General features: G+C 46.2%; 5 protein-coding genes across 11 annotated transcripts in view; 1 reads left to right on the forward strand and 4 right to left on the reverse strand.

Moving 5' to 3' along the window:
* H257_15547 overlaps positions 1–6,138 on the reverse strand; it is an 8,325-nt gene extending 2,187 nt beyond the window's left edge. For both annotated transcript variants that reach the window (XM_009843690.1, XM_009843691.1), the window contains exons 1-10: positions 5,535–6,138; positions 5,334–5,484; positions 4,589–4,708; positions 3,726–3,949; positions 2,727–2,819; positions 2,495–2,603; positions 2,125–2,365; positions 1,049–1,425; positions 442–648; positions 201–392 (exon numbers count right to left, since the gene is read on the reverse strand). In XM_009843690.1, the coding sequence (XP_009841992.1) occupies positions 201–392; positions 442–648; positions 1,049–1,425; positions 2,125–2,365; positions 2,495–2,603; positions 2,727–2,819; positions 3,726–3,949; positions 4,589–4,708; positions 5,334–5,484; positions 5,535–6,094 (2,274 nt within the window). In that variant the 5' untranslated portion in view covers positions 6,095–6,138. The remainder of the gene's footprint in view (positions 1–200; positions 393–441; positions 649–1,048; positions 1,426–2,124; positions 2,366–2,494; positions 2,604–2,726; positions 2,820–3,725; positions 3,950–4,588; positions 4,709–5,333; positions 5,485–5,534) is intronic.
* Positions 6,139–8,803: 2,665 nt separating this feature from the next.
* On the reverse strand, positions 8,804–10,240 carry H257_15548 (hypothetical protein). The gene has a single exon (XM_009843692.1). The coding sequence runs from the start codon at positions 10,145–10,147 to the stop codon at positions 9,038–9,040; it is 1,110 nt and encodes a 369-aa protein (XP_009841994.1). The 5' UTR covers positions 10,148–10,240; the 3' UTR covers positions 8,804–9,037.
* A 1,189-nt stretch (positions 10,241–11,429) lies between these two features.
* H257_15549 (hypothetical protein) lies at positions 11,430–15,075 on the reverse strand. Of its 6 annotated transcripts, none has more exons than XM_009843698.1 (11): positions 13,707–15,075; positions 13,464–13,619; positions 13,230–13,387; positions 13,081–13,176; positions 12,664–13,030; positions 12,455–12,594; positions 12,272–12,400; positions 12,015–12,212; positions 11,839–11,928; positions 11,730–11,774; positions 11,430–11,676 (listed from the first exon to the last, which is right to left on the reverse strand). In XM_009843698.1, the coding sequence occupies exons 1-11, from the start codon at positions 15,067–15,069 to the stop codon at positions 11,536–11,538; spliced, it is 2,883 nt and encodes a 960-aa protein (XP_009842000.1). In that variant the 5' UTR covers positions 15,070–15,075; the 3' UTR covers positions 11,430–11,535. The 6 variants fall into 6 exon arrangements, with proteins under 6 accessions (XP_009842000.1, XP_009841999.1, XP_009841996.1 ...); XM_009843697.1 differs by having other exon boundaries at positions 11,839–11,943; XM_009843694.1 differs by having other exon boundaries at positions 11,430–11,774.
* Positions 15,076–15,711: 636 nt separating this feature from the next.
* On the forward strand, positions 15,712–18,689 carry H257_15550 (phosphomevalonate kinase). The gene is made up of 10 exons (XM_009843699.1): positions 15,712–15,974; positions 16,028–16,205; positions 16,259–16,340; positions 16,384–16,577; positions 16,991–17,149; positions 17,198–17,479; positions 17,591–17,670; positions 17,772–17,878; positions 17,968–18,058; positions 18,134–18,689. Exons 1-10 carry the CDS (start codon positions 15,730–15,732, stop codon positions 18,201–18,203), a joined length of 1,488 nt encoding a protein of 495 aa, XP_009842001.1. The 5' UTR covers positions 15,712–15,729; the 3' UTR covers positions 18,204–18,689.
* On the reverse strand, positions 18,259–18,685 carry H257_15551 (hypothetical protein; the record flags this gene model as incomplete). Its single annotated transcript, XM_009843700.1, has 1 exon — positions 18,259–18,685. A coding segment is annotated over one exon (409 nt), but the record flags the coding sequence as incomplete, so codon positions are not given.
* Positions 18,690–18,773: the final 84 nt, after the last annotated feature.

Raw genomic sequence — 18,773 nt, forward strand, 5'->3', positions numbered from 1 at the left:
ATATATATATATATATATATATAACAAGAACCAAATATATATATATATACATATATCAAGAACCAAATATATATATATATATATATATATATATAACAAGAACCAAATATATATATATATATACATATATCAAGAACCAAAACTATAAATCTTCCCAGTCAAAGTGCATCGTATCAACGGGTTTTGGGGGTAGTACGTACCTGCAAAAGAGAGCAGGCGAGGGCACAGGCTTGGTCGACATGTACGCAGAGGCCGATGTCTTGGAGGATGGCGGCGGGGACATCTGGCAGCCCCACCATGTCACAGAATGCAATGTACGGCGTCAGGTTGTTGTGTACGCAGCAGTGGGCCAGCAGCCGCGACGACAGCACAGAGTCTTGCTTGTACATGCCCTACAAATACAATAATTTGGAGTGTCCATGTTGAGATATATGTACTTACGTGCAGGAGGGGTAGGTGCAGGTGCGGGGGGCGCTGCAGACACTGGTCCAGTACGAATTGGGGCACGGACGTCGTGGTGAGGAACGAGCGCTCGAGGCACTTGTACACCAAACTGCCCAGTTCCAAACTCACAGCCACGGCATTGGCCAGGTCACTCCACAGCACAAATACATGCGACAGCGCGGGAATCACCTTGTCCACATCGCTCTATACATTTATAAGTACGCACACCATCACAAAGCATAGATTTATATATTTTTCATTCTACATGTATGCATGTCTATATATATTTCACCCACATACATATAAATGTATATATTTAGGAAAATGCACTATAGATTGTAGATATATCAATACACTTTTCCCGTACAAAAAAGATTCTTTCAGCCTGTCCTACTAAGTGCTTCGACTTGTATTCCACCATCGCATCCAAACCAATTTATATATTTTTTATTTTTTCGCCCAAACCCCCCCATACATATCCTCGCCCCCTTAGTATATATATATATATATATATATAAATCTTTCAGCGAGAAAGCACAACACACACAAAACACAGCAGGAGTACAGACAGGCAGCCTATGCAAAGCTCTCATATATTTTGTACCTGAACCAGTTGCAAGGCGAGCATGGGCTCTCGAAACACTTGGAGGGACTCTGGGAACGCCAGGGCAGCGACGTCCGCCCGTGTTTTCAGAGGGTGCGACCGGTCGGGGGACGGCGTCGACGGGTGGGTATCGTCCAGAAACGACTGCTCCGTCCAGTTGGACGCCATGTCCACGTCTTCTGACGGCGGCGGATGATGGCGCGGGTGCTGGTTCGGAGATGTATCGTACTGGGGCGACACATTCGGCCGTTGGGGCGATGACGTGGCACGCTGAGGGGACGACGACGTGGGAGGGGTCGAGTGCTGCGGCGACGGCCTGTGATGATGCGACGGCGAGTTGTTCGACTGGTTTGGCGATGACGTGATCGCAGTATGGCCTATACACATACGTGGTACAAATACAAAGCAACCAAGAGACAGGTCTAGTACTACTACTAGTATTACTACTACTAGTACTCGCATGGGTGATACAACGAATGACAGTCCCACATTGTAGTTTTAACATTGTGCTGGCGGCTGGTGGAATGCCACTTGCCGGACCTTCGAAATCTCATATAAAACTAATTTTAAGAGGTATCTTTGGGAAACAGCATTCTATCGTTTTAGCCAATCATAAGGCAACCTTCATTCATTTTACATTCTTTTTAGCCACTCTAACTTCTGAAAAGCTCGATTATGTTAGTTTTTTTCTTCACAATCCCCCCAAATTGGCAAATTTCACTGAATAGCACAATATACATGTAAATAGTAAACGAAACGTACGAATGCTATGTGCCCCAGAAAAATATAATTTTAAAAAAATCACTTTGAACCATCGTCATCACTAGATACCCATAATTCAACCAAAAGCACATCCATCACAAGTGCCTATATATATATTATATATATATATAACCCATAATTCAACCAAAGACACACCCATCACAAGTGCCTATATATAAATATATATAACCCATAATTCAACCAAAAGCACACCCATCACAAGTGCCTATATACATATATATATTCGCTCTATACGTAGACCATATACAAACTAGCACCAGTCGTACGTACATAGCATGTACAATATATATTACCTGGAGCACGAGGAGTAAAGTGCAGTGGGAGCGCCGCCTGAGATTGCTTGCCCAGCGCCGGGTGGAATTCCCCGAGGTAGTCGACCAGGGGCAGCAGGTTGCGCATCATGCCGAGCTTGATCAGAGCCGAGATGGCCGCCGCCACCTTCGCGGCCACGTCCGGCGCGCCGTCCACGCGGGCGACGAGGAACGTCATGATATCCTGCACCATGCCATGGTTGCGATTCTTGGTTGCCTTGAGCTACACACACAGTCAGTTGTCGTGGGTGTATATATCTTGTCTTCCTCCATATATATATATATATATATATATATATGGAGAAGGAACACGAGGCAAGATGTGACAGTGTGCAGGATGGATGACACGTACGAGCAACATCATCGCAGGCTCCAACTGGAGCACGGGGATGTCTGGGCTGTAGTGTAAAAAGTCGAAATACATGGCGTGCAGCACGCGGGTCTTGGCGGCGGCGGTTTTGCTACACAACGTATTGGATTCAAAATATATAAATATCAAACAATTATAAGATAAATGCGTTTGGATAGAAAAATAGATAGGAAACCCTCCCGAGATCTTGTTATAAAGCCATTAACGGACTTACTTGAGAAGGAACAACCAGCCCAAAATGTGATACCGCGGTGTCATCTTTAACTCGACTGCTTGGCTGGATGGCTGGTGCACGGCGCATACAAATCTATGTATGCCCGTTCAAATTAGACAACTGAATCAAACACATACAGTAGTAGTATTCTCATAGAAAAAATAACGAAATAGTATTGAACTATATAACAGTGGTACAACGCACACACTCCAGGTTCTATAATCATGATAGAAGAACATGACTCGTTGCGATACAAGCACATACATATTCAGTCCCTATCAACGCCATATAGCTTGCAATAGATGGACACAACACTACTATATATATATATATACTATATACATCTTACGATAGAAGCACAGCTCCACGCCACACACACTACGCGCCATGTACCATGCGATACAAGAACATTTATCCAATTACAACACCATAATTCATACACTGTCCATGAATTACTATGCTCAAACGAGCGCCAACCAATCAAAACCCAGAGGTACGAATCAAATGGCCAATCAAATCCCCGCAAACATTGAGTGTGCACGTAAGGTCGTATATGATTGGATAAAAAAAAAGAGAATGACGATGGACGGATGATATGATTGGCTAAAAACAATTAAAAACGAATGAAATTTTAGTCCCAATGATAGTTCTTAGATAAAAATATACTGTGAATTCGCTATAAACAATCCCAAAATTCGCCTGGTTTGTCGAATCAATATGGAATCATCACGCCAGAGTTTTTGATTGGTTGAATATACTTGTCCTTTCGAGCCAATCAAATCCACTCTCAAAAATGGATATTAGCCAATCGCGTCGATGATTCGTGATTATTCGATTCGGCGGCGAGATTATTCGATTCGACGGGGATCTGGAAATTCGTATCGAATATATACCACAAAATATCTCATTCTATTTTAAAAGATTCACTAGTTTCCTTATTGTTCTGCTGCACACAATAATACCACGAATATATCTTTGATACCATATATATTCTCGTACCGGATGAGGTCGGCGATGCGGCCTTCAAAGGCTGACTGACCCTGCAGAAACGCCGCTTGAAACCACTTCTGGTACCGATGGGCTGCTACGTGCGTTACTTTATCGAGCACAAAGCGCAGATGCTCATGCACTTTGAACGTCAGTCGACCCACAACAAACTTGGACGGCGTTAGCCCCAAGGACTGAGTATGTAGCCACGCCTGTAGGGGGGCGACGGCTGGGATCTATTTGCACACACACAAGTTGTCGTCATTATATTTGCTTGAAAGTAAATATATATATATATATACGGTTTGACGAAACGGGTTGTATTCGATACACAACTTTATATATCGTCATTATATCTGCTTGATAGAGGGTGATAGTATATATATATATATATACGGTTTGACGAAACGGGTTGTATTCGATCTTTACACAAGTTTATATACTCAGAATGACCTGATGTGTAGGTTGATCGTTTGAGGTCTATGACTAACCTACTACAGACAACGAGGGAATTTAAGGCTCATCCAAGTTTTGAGTGTTACACACTTTTTTCAGCCAATCAGCAGCAAATCACGAAATACTTAAATTTCTATTGGTGAATTTTTATAATATGTTTCGAACTACGCTATCCAATCATATCGTGAAATTTGCGCTACACACAGAACTTCGATGAGCCTTAAATTCCCTCGTTGTCTGTACTTACAATAATGCAAACTTTTTTATTGACAATAATACTTGCATAGTTTCGAATACCATACTGTATACATGTCATACGTGATGCTGTTGCAAAGTGGGAGGGAGATCAGTATATATATATATATATTTGAAGAAATCAGGCTAGTATTTGAGTGTAGATATACAAAATAGATACGTACGAGTGGAATTGCGTCGTCGACAAGGCGGACGAGTTCTCGGCCGGCGACCAACATGGCACGGGCGTGGTTTGAGTGCAGTGACAACAGCGTGTGGATAACCTGACTGGTCACGGCGTCGTTCTAACACAAATATATGTCAAAAATATATATAAAAGAACGATGACCGTGATAAATTCGCTCGATCGTATCGATCCCTTCAAGCCAAAACGATGCAAAAAATGTGTTTAAATCAGATTATACATATATATATATAGTATATATATGTACGATATGGTCAGATTTCCATCCTCGTATATATATATATTTATACGAGGACGGATATATATATATTTATACGAGGACGGAAATCTGACCATATCGTACATATATATACTATATATATATAAATTATATACTATATATATATAAATTATATACTATATATATATATATAGTATATACTATATATATATATATAGTATATACTATATATATATATATAGTATATATATGTACGATATGGTCAGATTATATACTATATATATATATATAGTATATACTATATATATATATATAGTATATATATGTACGATATGGTCAGATTTCCGTCCTCGTATAAATATATATATATACGAGGATGGAAAGTAGATGATTCGACTAACAGTAAACTAAGGTCATTTGTGATATCACTGGGTTATTGGTAGTGATATATCATGGACTCAAGGCGTTGAACTATATATATATGTTGTTGTATATATAAACGTACAGGTTTGGTGGCATAGAGCTCGGGGAGGATGCTGAGCAGCGTAAACGCGATGTGTGGGACGATGGAGTCCCATATCGCAGGGGTCGCCACCACCCGAACGAGCCACTCAAGAAGGCTCGGCTCGGCGTCTGCGCAAGGCACCCCCACGTATCTACATGTGTTTGTCCGCATGACGCTAAAAGAAGAAGCAAGGGTTGTTACCGCATCAGGACGATCAGGAGCGCGTCGACGTTGACACTGTCGTGGATGCATTGCTCGACGAGCCAGAGCAAGTTGGCGCGACACGACGGCGCGAGGCGGAGGAAGCGGATGTCCACCAGAGCATGCAGGCCTTGGAACGTCTTGTCCTTGATCGCTTGGTTGTCGTTCCAGAAAGTCCGAAGAAGAGCCCAGAAGATCTCCTTCGAGTCTGTCAACAGACCGTACACCAAGGCCGTGTGCTTCTCGAACCCGTCGACGGTTTTCCACTTGTCCAGGTCGGCCATGTCCCCCGTGAGTTGCTTTTGGGCCGTCATGTAATGCCACGCCCAATTCCGGTCCAAATCATCCGGGGCGTCCAACGGAACATACACCAGGAGTTTCGACGACGGAGCAGGAACTAGTGAATTCGCCCGACCCAGGCGAGGCGGACCACCCGATACCGCTGGTGGCTGAGGAGATGGAGGAGGAGGGACATCATGAGAAGGTGGAGGCGGGGCTGCAGCTGCTTTCGGAGACGCGGGTGGAGGCGACGGTGGTGGCGGTGGCGGCGAGTCGCTCATAGCTCGCAGGACTTGTCGCGATCTGCGGTTGCGCTTAAGCAAATTATCCGGACAATGGATATTATCCGGCAGGACGTACTGTATTTCCAACTTATGGTATGGTGCAAGTCATCTTAAAGACTAACAGATCGGCCATCCTCAGGAGGAGACGTTTTACTATTAAACGCCTCGGTTATTTCAGTTAAACCCACGTAATGTTGACGTTAAATTATTTATACTTACGTTTTTTACCTGGTAAATAGGTTAAACATCCTGAATAATCCGGATACAATGGAAAAGTTCATACGGATAAGTGCTATATACAAAGACCAAGATATACTTGATGCTCCTTTTCGGCCAAAATGCGCCTGGCTCCGTATATTTCCATACAAAAAGGCTGGTTGGTTTAAATTCTATACTCGATCAATTTTTCACCAATCGAAATTTTGAACCGTAACTTCTGTTGGTCTTGACCAGTTCTATGTTATTACGGCTTATTTTCCTAAAAAATATCAATACAAAGTTGGAATAGCTGTCGAAAGACAAGGCATTTTTTTGTAGTCTTTAGTTGAAATGCACCATATAAACTACCAACTTTTCACAAAATTTTCTGACTTCTATTTCATATTCATTACTCAAAATTTCAGCAAATTGAGACATAGAATCGACAGATCTCTATGTGGTGAAGAAATTCTACGTCTCAGATTCAAATTTGGTGATGAATTGGTCCAGAAATAGATATTTAACCTAGCGGTATTTTACATGGGCGCTTGGATATTTGGCCATAGGTTGCCGCTAAGAAGTATTTTGCTTTTTGTATGTGACTCTTATCCGTATATTGTATCCGGAGGCAGTTGGGACCTTTAACCTCCCATTGCAGGGATAAAACGTATGCAAGTTGTATTTAACGTATTTGGGTTTTGGGTTTTGGGTTTAACTACATAAATTGTACGTTAAATAACAAAACCTCCACTCTTCGATTTGGCCAAAGTCGGAAGTTTTTAGATGGCATGCACCATACTATTATAGTACCGGTACAGCATTCTGCAAAATAGAAAGGTCATTTTTTTATGTAAACAATGGCTCATTTAAATTTGGATAAATGAATGATCACAAAATAGTTGGTTCTTTACTGTTAAACACTACTCCGGAGTAACTTTAGTTAGGGTTCGTCTGGTCCTGTAACACACAGTAGTACTGTATTAATACTATTAATAGCTAAGGGTACGTCTGGTAACAGTCCAAAAATAATATGCCATTTTCTCGCAAAATGGGATTAACCAAAATGCCATTTTCAAAATGGAGGTAAAAGGTCCATTTTGTAATGTGGCGTTTTGGACCTCTTCAACGAGTAAATCCCACGTGGAATTATTGGATTTGGGTTAATCCTCTGCAAGCAAGACATCTTTCAATTTTGATCAGATTTGTTGAATTCGGCCCTAAAATGGCGCTTTAAGCCTGAATATTGCAATATTTCCGGTTGGCGTGAATCAGTTGTGCGGCGGACGAAATATACCAGAAAAAACCCCTGAAAAATGGTGTAGCAGTACCAAGCGACGACGACCCAAAGGACGAAGGGGCTACATCAAAGGCCTCCTCAGAGGCCGTGGACTACAGTATCATCACAAGGAGATCGCAACGTCCTCTAATGTTTTGTAACCCCCCTTCCCCTTGCAATCCAGCATCCAAGTGTTCAAAATGCTGCAGGCAACCTTAAAGCAAAGTATAAAATTACATAAAATTACTCTCGTTCAGTTCGTTGGCCTATCTTGACACGATTCGAAATGGCTTGAATCAGTATTCTTGCATGCGGCAACATTATTGCTCTAAACGTTCCTTCCATACCGGTATAAAGAACCGGCGCCGTTGTATTGTCGATATGATATACAAATTTGGGGACGGGTAGGGTCCAATCGAATCGCGCCGACCAAACCGATCCACAATCGATCTGATTGGTTGAATTTCATTGAGAAGGTTTTTTGATTGGCTAATAATTTTGAGCTTATCTGTGAAGTAGCCAATCAAATTGATTTAAATTCCAACAAGAAACCTCGCCACAACACGAAAATTCACTCGAAAGCACAATATACAGCTGCATTTGTTGGTTGCGACAGCGTACTGTAGCAGCTCCTAACACGGCTATACATGTGTGACCCTGAAGTTGATTGTGGTGACAGATTTGTTTCAATGGACGTGTACGGATCCAATGCGTTCTTCGAGTCACAAAGGCATCCTCGGACCCATACGTCCTGTATGTTTGCACGCATTGCACATAGAACTGTGTTGTTGGAATGTGCACTGGTTGTCACGCGATGGTCTGTCTTGGCCATACGCGACCACTTGTGACTAGGCACTTACGATTCGTGGTGCTGTATGTGTGGTTGGAAATGATTTCAACTGAGTGGCCGATACACGTTACCACTCATTAAATGACCCGGCCAATGGTCACAATGACATTTTCATGTTGAAGCGTTGAATGATATACCGCCAAGTACAATGAATGAAACCCTTCACGCTTAACATTCCCAGCCAATGCACAGTACGTTACATCGACACAGCCAATAGATTATTGTATTTGAGGTCGCGGGTAATTACAGGGATAACGGGTTTGGAGGAAAAATTGCACAACTTCCAAATGTCCATTCGGAGCTGCATTCCCTACAGCACAATCTGCTCATGGAATTACTCGTCCAACACTCGAGCTTTTTCGAACATTTGTGAGGTAGAATTTCATTATTTTGATTTTTGTCGACATGATATTTGGGGATAATAATAAAACAATGAATCAATCCAATCCGATTTCACGAAACATTGGTCGATGCGAAAATGCGTTTTATAGGTTTTATACGCCGATTTTGGCACTGTTTGTTATAACAAGAACGTACGCCGTTTGTTCCTTGAAATCGTTACATTCTACTATTATATTACTTGAATAAAATCAACATCCGACACTGTCCATATTCATCAGACCGTGTATTCGTACGTGAGCTGGTCGCTTCGGTTGACGAGGTGGCGTCGGAAGATATCCCAGCATTGGTCCCAGGACCAGCACTGACTCGCCTCTTCGACCTTGGCGCGGTCCAGCGCGAGGCACTTGTCGATGTTCTCCGTCATGTCTTCGCCCATATAGCCCGTGACGCCGGGCTCCAAAATGTCCTTGGGCCCAGGGACTTCGTAGCCTGCGACGGGGGTGCCCACCGCCAGCGCCTCGATGATCACCACGCCAAACGTGTCGGTGCGACTCGTAAACACGAGGCAGTCGGCGTGCGCGTAGTACTCGGCTAGCGCGGCGCCAGTCTGGAACCCCGCAAAGATCACGTGGGGGTACTTGTGCTCCAATTCCTTGCGGTACGCACCGTCGCCAACCACGATTTTGGTCGCGCCGGGGTACTTTACGGTACAAAAGTCGTCCAGACCCTTCTCCTTGCTCACGCGGCCGACGCTGAGCAAGATGGGGCGACTCAAGCTGCTGAATTTGGTGTTTTCGACACTACGTAACGAACTCTTGAAGGTCGACCGATCCACGCCAAACGTCATGGGCTTGATGTAGCTGAGAAACCCGTGGTTCTCCAACTCTGACACCATCGTCGCGGTCGTCGTAAGCACGCGACCCGAGTTGCGGTGGAACCAACGCAGGTACCCGTACCCAAAGCTCTCGGGGATGCCGTACATGACCTGGAGGTACTCGGGGATCTTGGTATGGTACCCCGTGTTGTACCCGATCTTGCGCTTGTCGCAGTAGAAGCGAGTGGCGAGACCCAGTGGGCCTTCGGTCGCGATGTGGATAAAGTCGGGGTTGATTTTCGCAATCTTGTTGTCAATGTCGAACGGCAGCGACAGCTTGATGTCGGGGTACCCTGGACAATCAAAATGCGGGAACTCGGACGGATTCATGTACACGATCTTGTATCCGTCACGGAACGCCAGTCGCTCGATGTTCTTGAAGACCGTCACCACGCCGTTAATGTTGGTCTGTAGGTTGTCGTTCACGACAAGGATGGTCTTCATTTCAGGCTCCGGTTCGTTCAACATGGCATCGATACCGACATTGTGGGTCTCCTGATTGTCGCTCATGGTGAATATCGAGTGGAGGAAGAGACGGCGGCGGCGGCGATATGGACGGCGGCGACGGCGTCTGTTCTGGCACTCGGGAGGCTTGTTGGGAAGTGACTGGCAACAACATCAACTCACTCTTCCGCGAAAACCGCGTTTTATATAAAAACCGGGTCTTTTAGCCATTGATTGGCTCAATGAATCCAAGGAATCTTGGGACAAACATATGCCCAGGGAGAAACCTGACGTGTGCTGACTTCAATGGGCAAAATCCCTACGAACCGACGAAAGTTGTTGATCGAGGTGACGTTGTGAATAAGGGGCGGAACCCAAAAGATAACAACTTCCTTGCGATGCAACGAGTGAATATGCTTTACCACTCAAAATGTGGCTTATCGTACGCTGGAGACGAATGGCCTATGATGTGTGTTTACCTGATGTTAGCTGATAAGAATCCATCTTTACTGGGAAAATTCCCCAGCGAGTAAAGCGTGAAAAACTAAAACCAATATTCCAGGGATATTTGTCTCGAGAATGCTCTAATTAGGCGGCTTGAAAGTACTCTGCAGGTTTCATGCAAGTCAGTCGAGGAGCTATGGACGATCAATAGCTCTTTGCTACATACTGTACTGCGTCGTATTGGTTGTTATGAGTACTGTACGGCGCCATTCGTGATACTATGGTTGAGCTAATTGCGACACGAGAGAAATTGGTACGTTAGTTTGTCCCATCCAGCCGATTCTTGTACGGTACGTATATGCACTTTACGAACCGAGACGGGGGCAGAATAGGGCTACATGCACTCCGTACCAACATTCCTACCCTTGTTCAAGTAGTCGTTGTTGGAAATCCTGATCCATGGTTTAGCCACGAGGGCAAGTACTTGCATCGAATCCTGAGATTCGGCGATTTTGGAACCCCGCCAGGGATATGCGAGCGTTCTTAGACTACGCACAGTTTTCGTCAGAGCTACTAACGTTACCCCAAGTTCTTTTTTAAATGTCATGTGTATTACGCGACCAGCCCCTATGGTGAGGCTTGGTCAACCAAGGCTAAAGGAGAGGTCCCCATCGAGGAAATCGAGTTGGGCCGCAAGCTATCCCTAAGTTATTGGTGCTGAATTTGTCGTGTTTAGAGTTGACTGTGTGCCACTGATTGCCGCTGCATTTTCATAGCGGCTAGTCTCAACTCATCCGAATATTGGACGCATTGCTAGTATACATACCGGTGTACTACTTACTGACAAGCACCAGCGCGTTGAATCGGTTGGGTAGCAGCAGTATTTACTGCCTTAAGTAATCCATTGCAGACTGGACGATTCAAGGGTAAAATAACAGTTTAGCCACAACCAACTGGCATCACCTAACGCGTTGGCTACACATGTCGTTCGTGTCCATGTGGTGTTTACATCATAGTCCGTCGTGGCCATCCCCTTCCTTCGACTCTTCGTCAGGAAGCTGCCCTCTGTTGCTGTTTTCGCAGGACGGGTGAATTTTGTGTCGAAATCCTGACACGTCTAGCGGCGTCAGGTGGTCGTCGTTCTCCACCGCCTACAAAGTCCCATGTTGCCACAAAGGTCTTTTCACTCAAGTCATCAACTCACTGCCTGGTCGGCGTCTTGACGCTCGATCCATCGAGCCATCGGGCCCTACGAACCACCCAATTCTGTAACAAAGACAAAACAATCGCCCAAGTTGAAGTAAGCAACATACGTGGCAATACGCATACGCGTAGTGAAGGGCTGTGTTGCCTCGACCGTCTGTAGCGCCAACGCTGTCATTGCTTGATTGTGCAACTAGTTCCTGCGCCAGCAATACCTTCAGCAGCAGCAGTATCATTTTAGGCAGCTAATAACTTAGCACAAAGAGCAATTGTGCGCTCTACGTACACTTCCACAAGCTGCCGCCAACATCAGGGGGGTGACCCCCACATCGTCACCGGCACTCGGAGACTGACCAGACGCTTCCAGCGCCTGTCGGGCGAGTCGGATCGTTTGGCCATACCGGGCTTCGACATTTGCATCCAAAGAACGAGAATGTCCGAGCTTCTTGGTAGTAGCAGCCCCTTCCCTTGCAAACCCCATGACCTATCCACGTCGTTATAGGTAACTAACTAACGTTACCCTCGACAAGTAAACAGGCATACCGCCAAGTGCAGCAGTGTTTTATGCGAACGCGGCGTGGGGGCTAGGTCGTCGTCGAGGCGGCTGCGACGATCATGTAAACAAGCTTGCAGCTTGTCAGGGTGGCCATCCCACGCTGCCTGCCATACATTCTACACACGATATTATCGCATATGCCAACGCTTTCGAACCGCATTCCACTGTACCGTAAAAGCCTCTCGCGTGACACTATTTTTAGCCACTTGAATTGGCGTGTGGCCGTGGCAGTCCTTTTCACGACTCCAGTCGCGACCTTCGACATCCCATGCACACAACAGTCGCACCATGTGGATGTGACCAGCTCTGGCTACCCGTACAACCATTGCATATTATTATTTTCAGCTGCTTGTATGAGAAGAGGGGGGGCCTTAAATACCTGCGATATGTAGGGCGTTCTCTTTCGTGCAGGTCCGACGATGATGTAATGTGATCGCAATTTTTGAATCGTTCGAGCCGAGTGACGTAGCATCGAGAGTTGCCACAAGCAGACTATGGGCTACAGACACATGCCCCGCCAGAGCACTTGCGTGTAGCGGCGTCATGCCGTGGTCGTCGACGGCATTTAGATTGGCGCCGTGAAGGAGTAGGAGTTGCAGCACGTCGTCACGACCGGCGGACGCCGCTATATGCAACGGCGTACGTCCTTGCATGGAAGGAACGTTCAGGTCAACGGTGTCGCATGCAAGCAGTGCCGACGCGATGGCGGCCGTGGCCTCCTCGTGGTCCAAATTAGCTGCACAGTACTATAAAAGACCAGATAAACAATATCCTCAGGAGTCAGAAAAGGTCGTACATGCAGTGCTGTCCATCCGTTGGCATCGACCGCATTCACGTCCGCATTGTGGCTGAGCGCGTAGTCCAAGGCATCCACACATCCAAACTGAGCAATCTACCACAGGTAGTCATTTAGAAAGAACATAATTAGGATGAAATATTACGAACTTTGTGCAGGGAAGTCTGCAACACAGACCCCGACGATAGATTGATGTCCGTTTGCCCAAAGTATTCCATCCGAGGTTGAATGGACACTGCACATTGGTCAGGTCTCTTGGGTGATGCCTTGCGTTGTCGGTCGACCAGCTCAAACCCGTCCAAAAGCGCTGAGTGTTTCCATCCAACGATATATATATATTAGTTTTTTCGATGAACTTTCAGAAACAAAAGGGCAAGTTGCACCTCGACGCAGCGAAGTATCTGGGGCGGCAGCGTCGAGAATAGCAGCCACATCAGCTTCGTCGTAGTCAGTACCACATCCCAGTTGAAAGCACTCTGAAATCGACGAACGGTGGCCATTGAGCGCAGCATAACTCAACGGATACATGCCAAAGTCATCTACCGGTAGATAAAAAAACTTATGTTGAATCGATTGTAGGTAGATACACCCCTTTTCTCAATCGCTATGTATATAGATAGCCATACCTTGGACATCAAAGTGGCCAATGTGCTTGCGAATGCACCGAACAATGCACGGATGATCGTGAATGAACTGGCTCACGTGAGGATTCTTGGAATGACACATGTAATGCAGGACATTTCGACGATGGCAATCCACGGGCTCTAGTAGCCCAAACAATAAGATGGCCAGACCAGCAGCGGTATCATGGCTGTTAGGGGATTTTGGGCTGCAATGAGGTTTCGAGGGGGAAGAAGGGCGTTGTCGCCGACGTGGGCTTGTGTCGTGATGCTTCAACGGACTGGCGGGGGCGCACCCACAAGTTTGGGGATACCCCAACACCACCGTACAAATGTCTTGATTGCCGAGCCCCACGGCGTACTGCATCACTGTGCGGTTCATGTCATCTCGAATCGTGCCAAGGTGGGCCAACGAACTCGACGCGAGGAATTGTTTCAATTCTGTCACGTCTTCCTTCACGATCGCGTGCAGAATTGGCTCGTGGATGGAGAATTTGGCGGTGAAGGCAAGGGGAGGGGGGCGACGTTGTCGAGGTTTGCCATTCTGGGACGATTCCTTGTGGTCATGAGCAGCCGCGATCTCCTTGTCATCGTACATCGATGCCTTCGATGCTACTCTTGTGCCCTTCGGCTCGTCATCACTGGTTTCTGATTCTTTCACATCACTGGTATCGTCATCGTCGTTGTCATCACTGGAACTACTGTGCCTGGTATGTTCTTTGGGGAAATCACTTCGACTGACCCTGCTATGCCTCGAGGCGGATCTAACTCCCTTTGCTTCAACCTTGGTTGGTAATGCCTTCTCGATGGATTTGGCGTCGCAGTTGTCGTCAATCTCGACTTCATTTTGTTCATGCTCTTTTGCTTCGACTGGAATGTCTACATTGAGTCCAATGCTACCCAGTGGTCGACCATACTTGCCCAGGGGACTTTTGAGACTACTTGTTGGTAATGTTGACGGTACTAGCGTTGTATCGTGGGCTGCAAAGGAGGCGAGGGCTGAAATTTTTTTTAGAGGAGCCAGCCCTTCCGACGCAGCAAACGATGACAGTGCCGACGATGAAGTGGCGGGTGGTTTGTGGGATGTTGCTGCAGCTTCATGTGCTGCGAACGATGACAAAGCGGTCGAATGTTTGGGCATCAACGAGTTAGATGGGGGCTCAAGTTTGGCAAAGGAGGCGGACGCCGACGTTTGTGGCTTGGATTGTGTTGGACTCGTGAGTTCATGCTTTGGTGTGGCGGCGCGGAGCGAATTCAACTCGGTTGGTTTCAAGTTCGAGAGGGGGGGTGTTGTCGTATTGTTGTTTTGGGCTGCGAAGTTCGACAATGCTGAGGGTCTTGACGGACTTTGAATGGGCTGCAAACTCATGTTCCGTGAAGCTAAATTGCTGAAACGGCAGGCGGTTTGCCTGGTTCAGTTCTTTATATTGTACTCCTTGGCCTTTCTGAAATTCTTGTCACTGATTGGTTGAGATGATTTTTCGTTTTTCGTATAACCCAATCCATTCTCTGCTCGAAACTCATTTCAAAAACAAAATAAATACTAACGTTATTACTACTCCACGAAATCGATCACTATCGATCACTATCTCCATGGCTACGGAAGTGGCGGTTGCTCAAAGTGGGCGATAGTTAATAATGTTCGCCGCTGGGAATGGACATTTGCAGGTGTGATATTCCGTAACATCCGCCTCCAAGTTGCGTTGACGAGGGCCACCAGCTACAATCGGCTTGATGTGGTGACGTATCTTGCTCTGGCCATGGGGACTATGTAGTCAAGTTGTTGCACCAGTACAATTTTGGATGTGCGATTCAAATTGAGCTGCTAGAGCCCATTTAGAGGTCGTCCAATGGTTATGCTACCATAATTAACTGTAAGGTCGACGCAATACAAATGGACTAGTTGACATTTGGAGATAGTGAAATGGCTCGTTGAATGCGCTTAATTATAGCCAATCCAATTCAACCTGTTTTATCCAATCAACGACGTTTGTAGTACTACAGTAGTACTCCCATCGCCAACATCGTCATGCGTGTGTCTGCGCCTGGCAAGGTGCTGATCACGGGAGGGTACCTCGTCCTCGAGCCTTCCTTCTCGGGAGCAGTCATCGCAGCGAGCTCTCGCTTCCACACGTCCATCACTGTGGAGTCCCTCGAAGGGAGCGATGACGACCCATCATCCGCATCGTCCACCTCTGTCCCGGTCCGTGTCTTCAGTCCCCAGTTCCATCAATCCATGCATGGCGAGTTGTCGGCCACGTCGTTCCGCTTCGCGTACGTCGTCACTCGTCATTACCAGTCGTTCTTGATGATGTTTGTTTGTCCAGCCACGACAGCGTCCAAAACTGTTACGTTGAGAAAACCATCGGCATCTGCGTGGTCGCGCTAGTGGGTCTCCTTGGCGCCGCCGCCTTTGAAGGTCGTATCCGCGACATGCTCCGCCGCCGTCAAACTCTTGTCATCACGCTCGAGGCTGACAACGACTTTTACTCGCAACGAGACCAAGTACGACCTCCTGCAACTACCTCGACACTCCTCCCTCATATGTTGGGATATAGCTGCGCAGTCGGGGGTTAGCAGTTAGCCGCACAGCCCTGGCGTCGCTGCCTCCGTTTTTACCCAGCCTTGTGGACGAATCTGGTACTGTTTTACATGTGCAATAAGCTCTCAACCGTGCTCGTAGGCCAGGCCAAGGTGGCCAAGACTGGCATGGGCAGCTCCGCCGCACTTATCACGTCCCTCGTCGGCGCGCTGTTAGGATTTTTCGACGCCGCGCAATTGCCTACGAAAGCCGGACCCCACGATACCTCCACCCAAGCTGGCGTGACCCTCGTGCATAACTTGGCTCAGATCGCTCATTCTATCGCCCAAGAAAAGGTACCGAAAGGACTATATATAAATAACCATTACTAGTATATAATACTAGTATGGTATGTAGACTAGTTGGTTTGAATATATATATATATGCTTGATCTGTTGGGTGTGTGTTCTTCATCCTCTGCACGTACTTCGTATATGTTTTATTTGTATTATTAATATTAAAATATTAATAATATGGTTTTGAATTGTATTAAAACCCTGTAAAGTATATTATTTCGTATCGTTGGAATGACGTTAGATATATTTTTTAAAAATAGATCAAAAAAATTATATTTATTTCTGTATATACACAGCTCCTTGATACTACAGTACTAACTAGTATATGCCAGTGAATACTTCTGTAGTATATGCATGAATGCACCCCGAAAACGACCGAATTGATAGTATTTTAAACCTTATATCTTGGGTAGATTGGATCTGGCTTTGACGTGTCGGCGGCCGTGTATGGGAATCAGCAGTACAATCGTTTTCGCCCTGACGAAATCCAACCATTTTTGGCCGACGACGTCGAAACAGTCGACCCGGTGGCGTTGGCGGCGCAGTTGACGGCGCCGTGGGACAATGTGGTCGTACGTGTCTTTCCAACGCTACCTGTTGCATTCACACGATGACGATAGCGACCATTTTGTTTGCCGGAGGGCATGCACATGATTATGGGCGACGTGAATGCTGGGTCCGCGACCGTGTCCATGGTGCGCAAAGTGCTGACGTGGCAATCCCACGATCCCGTCGGCGCCGCCGCCCTCTGGGCCGACTTGAACGCGCAGAACATGGCCATTCCAGCCTTGTTTGAACAACTGCATGCATTGCAAGCTCAGGATTCAGCTCTCACGAACACAACCAAGCAGCGCAGTGTGTCCGAGTTGCTTGAAGAGCTCAGTCGGATGCCGTTCCACGAGGTACGGCCACATCGCTACGTTTGTGTATACTACCTACTGTATGTACATGTATGGATGGTTGAATTGATTATATTGTCGAAATTATATATATATATATATATATATATATAGTGGACAGCAGCGGATGCAGTGGTGGGGACGCTCTTGACGTCGCTACGTACGACGTTTCAAGGGATTCGAGCCCTCTTGCGGTAAATATTATATATATATAATAGGATATATCTATATAAATTGTATATATATATATATATATATATATATGAGAATACATTTGTGGATGAAATGACATTAGGAATATGGGGGAGTTAGCTCAAGTGGGCATTGAACCAACGGATCAAACCGCGTTGATTGATGCGACGATGGCCGTACCTGGCGTGCTTTTCGCTGGGGTTCCTGGAGGTATATCAATTGTAGCATGTAGCATGTCGGTCCATATTATATATATACAATATTGGACATATATATATTTGACAATGTGACGACTGTAGCTGGCGGCAACGACGCCATCTTTGCGATCGTTTTGCATGTGGATGTACTGGATGCAGTTGAAGCCTTTTGGTCCACGTGGACGGCTACCAGGTATGTAGCCTATATATTTAGCCTTTGTTTATAACATTTAATTAGTGTGAATTGTTCTCTAAAAACATTAATTAGTGTGAGTGCGCTCTTGGTGGACGCCGCGCCAAACGGGTTTCAAGGCGGCCTCCTTCGTCACAACGAATGACGACCTCCAAATAGTGTGCATGTGCTGCGACACAATAGACATATTCGAGACGATAATGAATAGAGTTTGGACACTATAAAGATTTTAAGTGGTCGACCTCCCGCACCATGGCCACGGCCGGATCGATATCGAGCATGGAGGGAATCCGCATCTTGATGGGAACGAATGCCCCGGTCGGAGGACATGTCTCGTCCTCGTCAGAGCTACTGGTCGACGACGATGCACTATCACTGTCGTCGTTGCTCTCGTCATCATGGCTACTTTCATCAGAGTCATCGATATCGTGAGCGGGCACAGCAATCGGAGCGGTTCGACGTTGTTGGCTTGGCCCGTCAAAGATAAACGAGAACGCCATCCGTGACAATGCATTCGACATGTAGAATGTACCCACGACGGTTGCCAGGAACGTCGCTACCGTCGGCCAACTCCATGTGTCGCGGAAGAAGATCTCGTTCACGGCGCGGCGCAACGTTGCTTCCATTGCCAATCTATAACGGATGAAACCGTCGTATTATCCGAATAGTGTCCACTAAGTACGGTATACCTAAGTACGGTTGCATATAATGATAC

This window comes from Aphanomyces astaci (genome assembly GCF_000520075.1).
Source record: "Aphanomyces astaci strain APO3 unplaced genomic scaffold supercont1.71, whole genome shotgun sequence".
Lineage (NCBI taxonomy): Eukaryota > Oomycota > Saprolegniomycetes > Saprolegniales > Verrucalvaceae > Aphanomyces > Aphanomyces astaci.

Excerpts from the sequence above, each read along its gene's own strand:
- H257_15549 (XM_009843697.1), bottom strand. The coding sequence starts at position 15,069 with ATGAGTTTGCAGCCCATTCAAAGTCCGTCAAGACCCTCAGCATTGTCG. Across the intron at positions 12,595-12,663 it reads GAACGCCCTACATATCGCAG|CCAGAGCTGGTCACATCCAC; the intron begins GTATTTAAGGCC and ends TTGTACGGGTAG. Across the intron at positions 11,677-11,729 it reads GTCAAGACGCCGACCAGGCA|GCGGTGGAGAACGACGACCA; the intron begins GTGAGTTGATGA and ends GGGACTTTGTAG.
- H257_15548 (XM_009843692.1), bottom strand. The coding sequence starts at position 10,147 with ATGAGCGACAATCAGGAGACCCACAATGTCGGTATCGATGCCATGTTG.
- H257_15550 (XM_009843699.1), top strand. The coding sequence starts at position 15,730 with ATGCGTGTGTCTGCGCCTGGCAAGGTGCTGATCACGGGAGGGTACCTC. Across the intron at positions 16,206-16,258 it reads TTTACTCGCAACGAGACCAA|CTGCGCAGTCGGGGGTTAGC; the intron begins GTACGACCTCCT and ends GTTGGGATATAG. Across the intron at positions 17,150-17,197 it reads CGCCGTGGGACAATGTGGTC|CGACCATTTTGTTTGCCGGA; the intron begins GTACGTGTCTTT and ends CGATGACGATAG.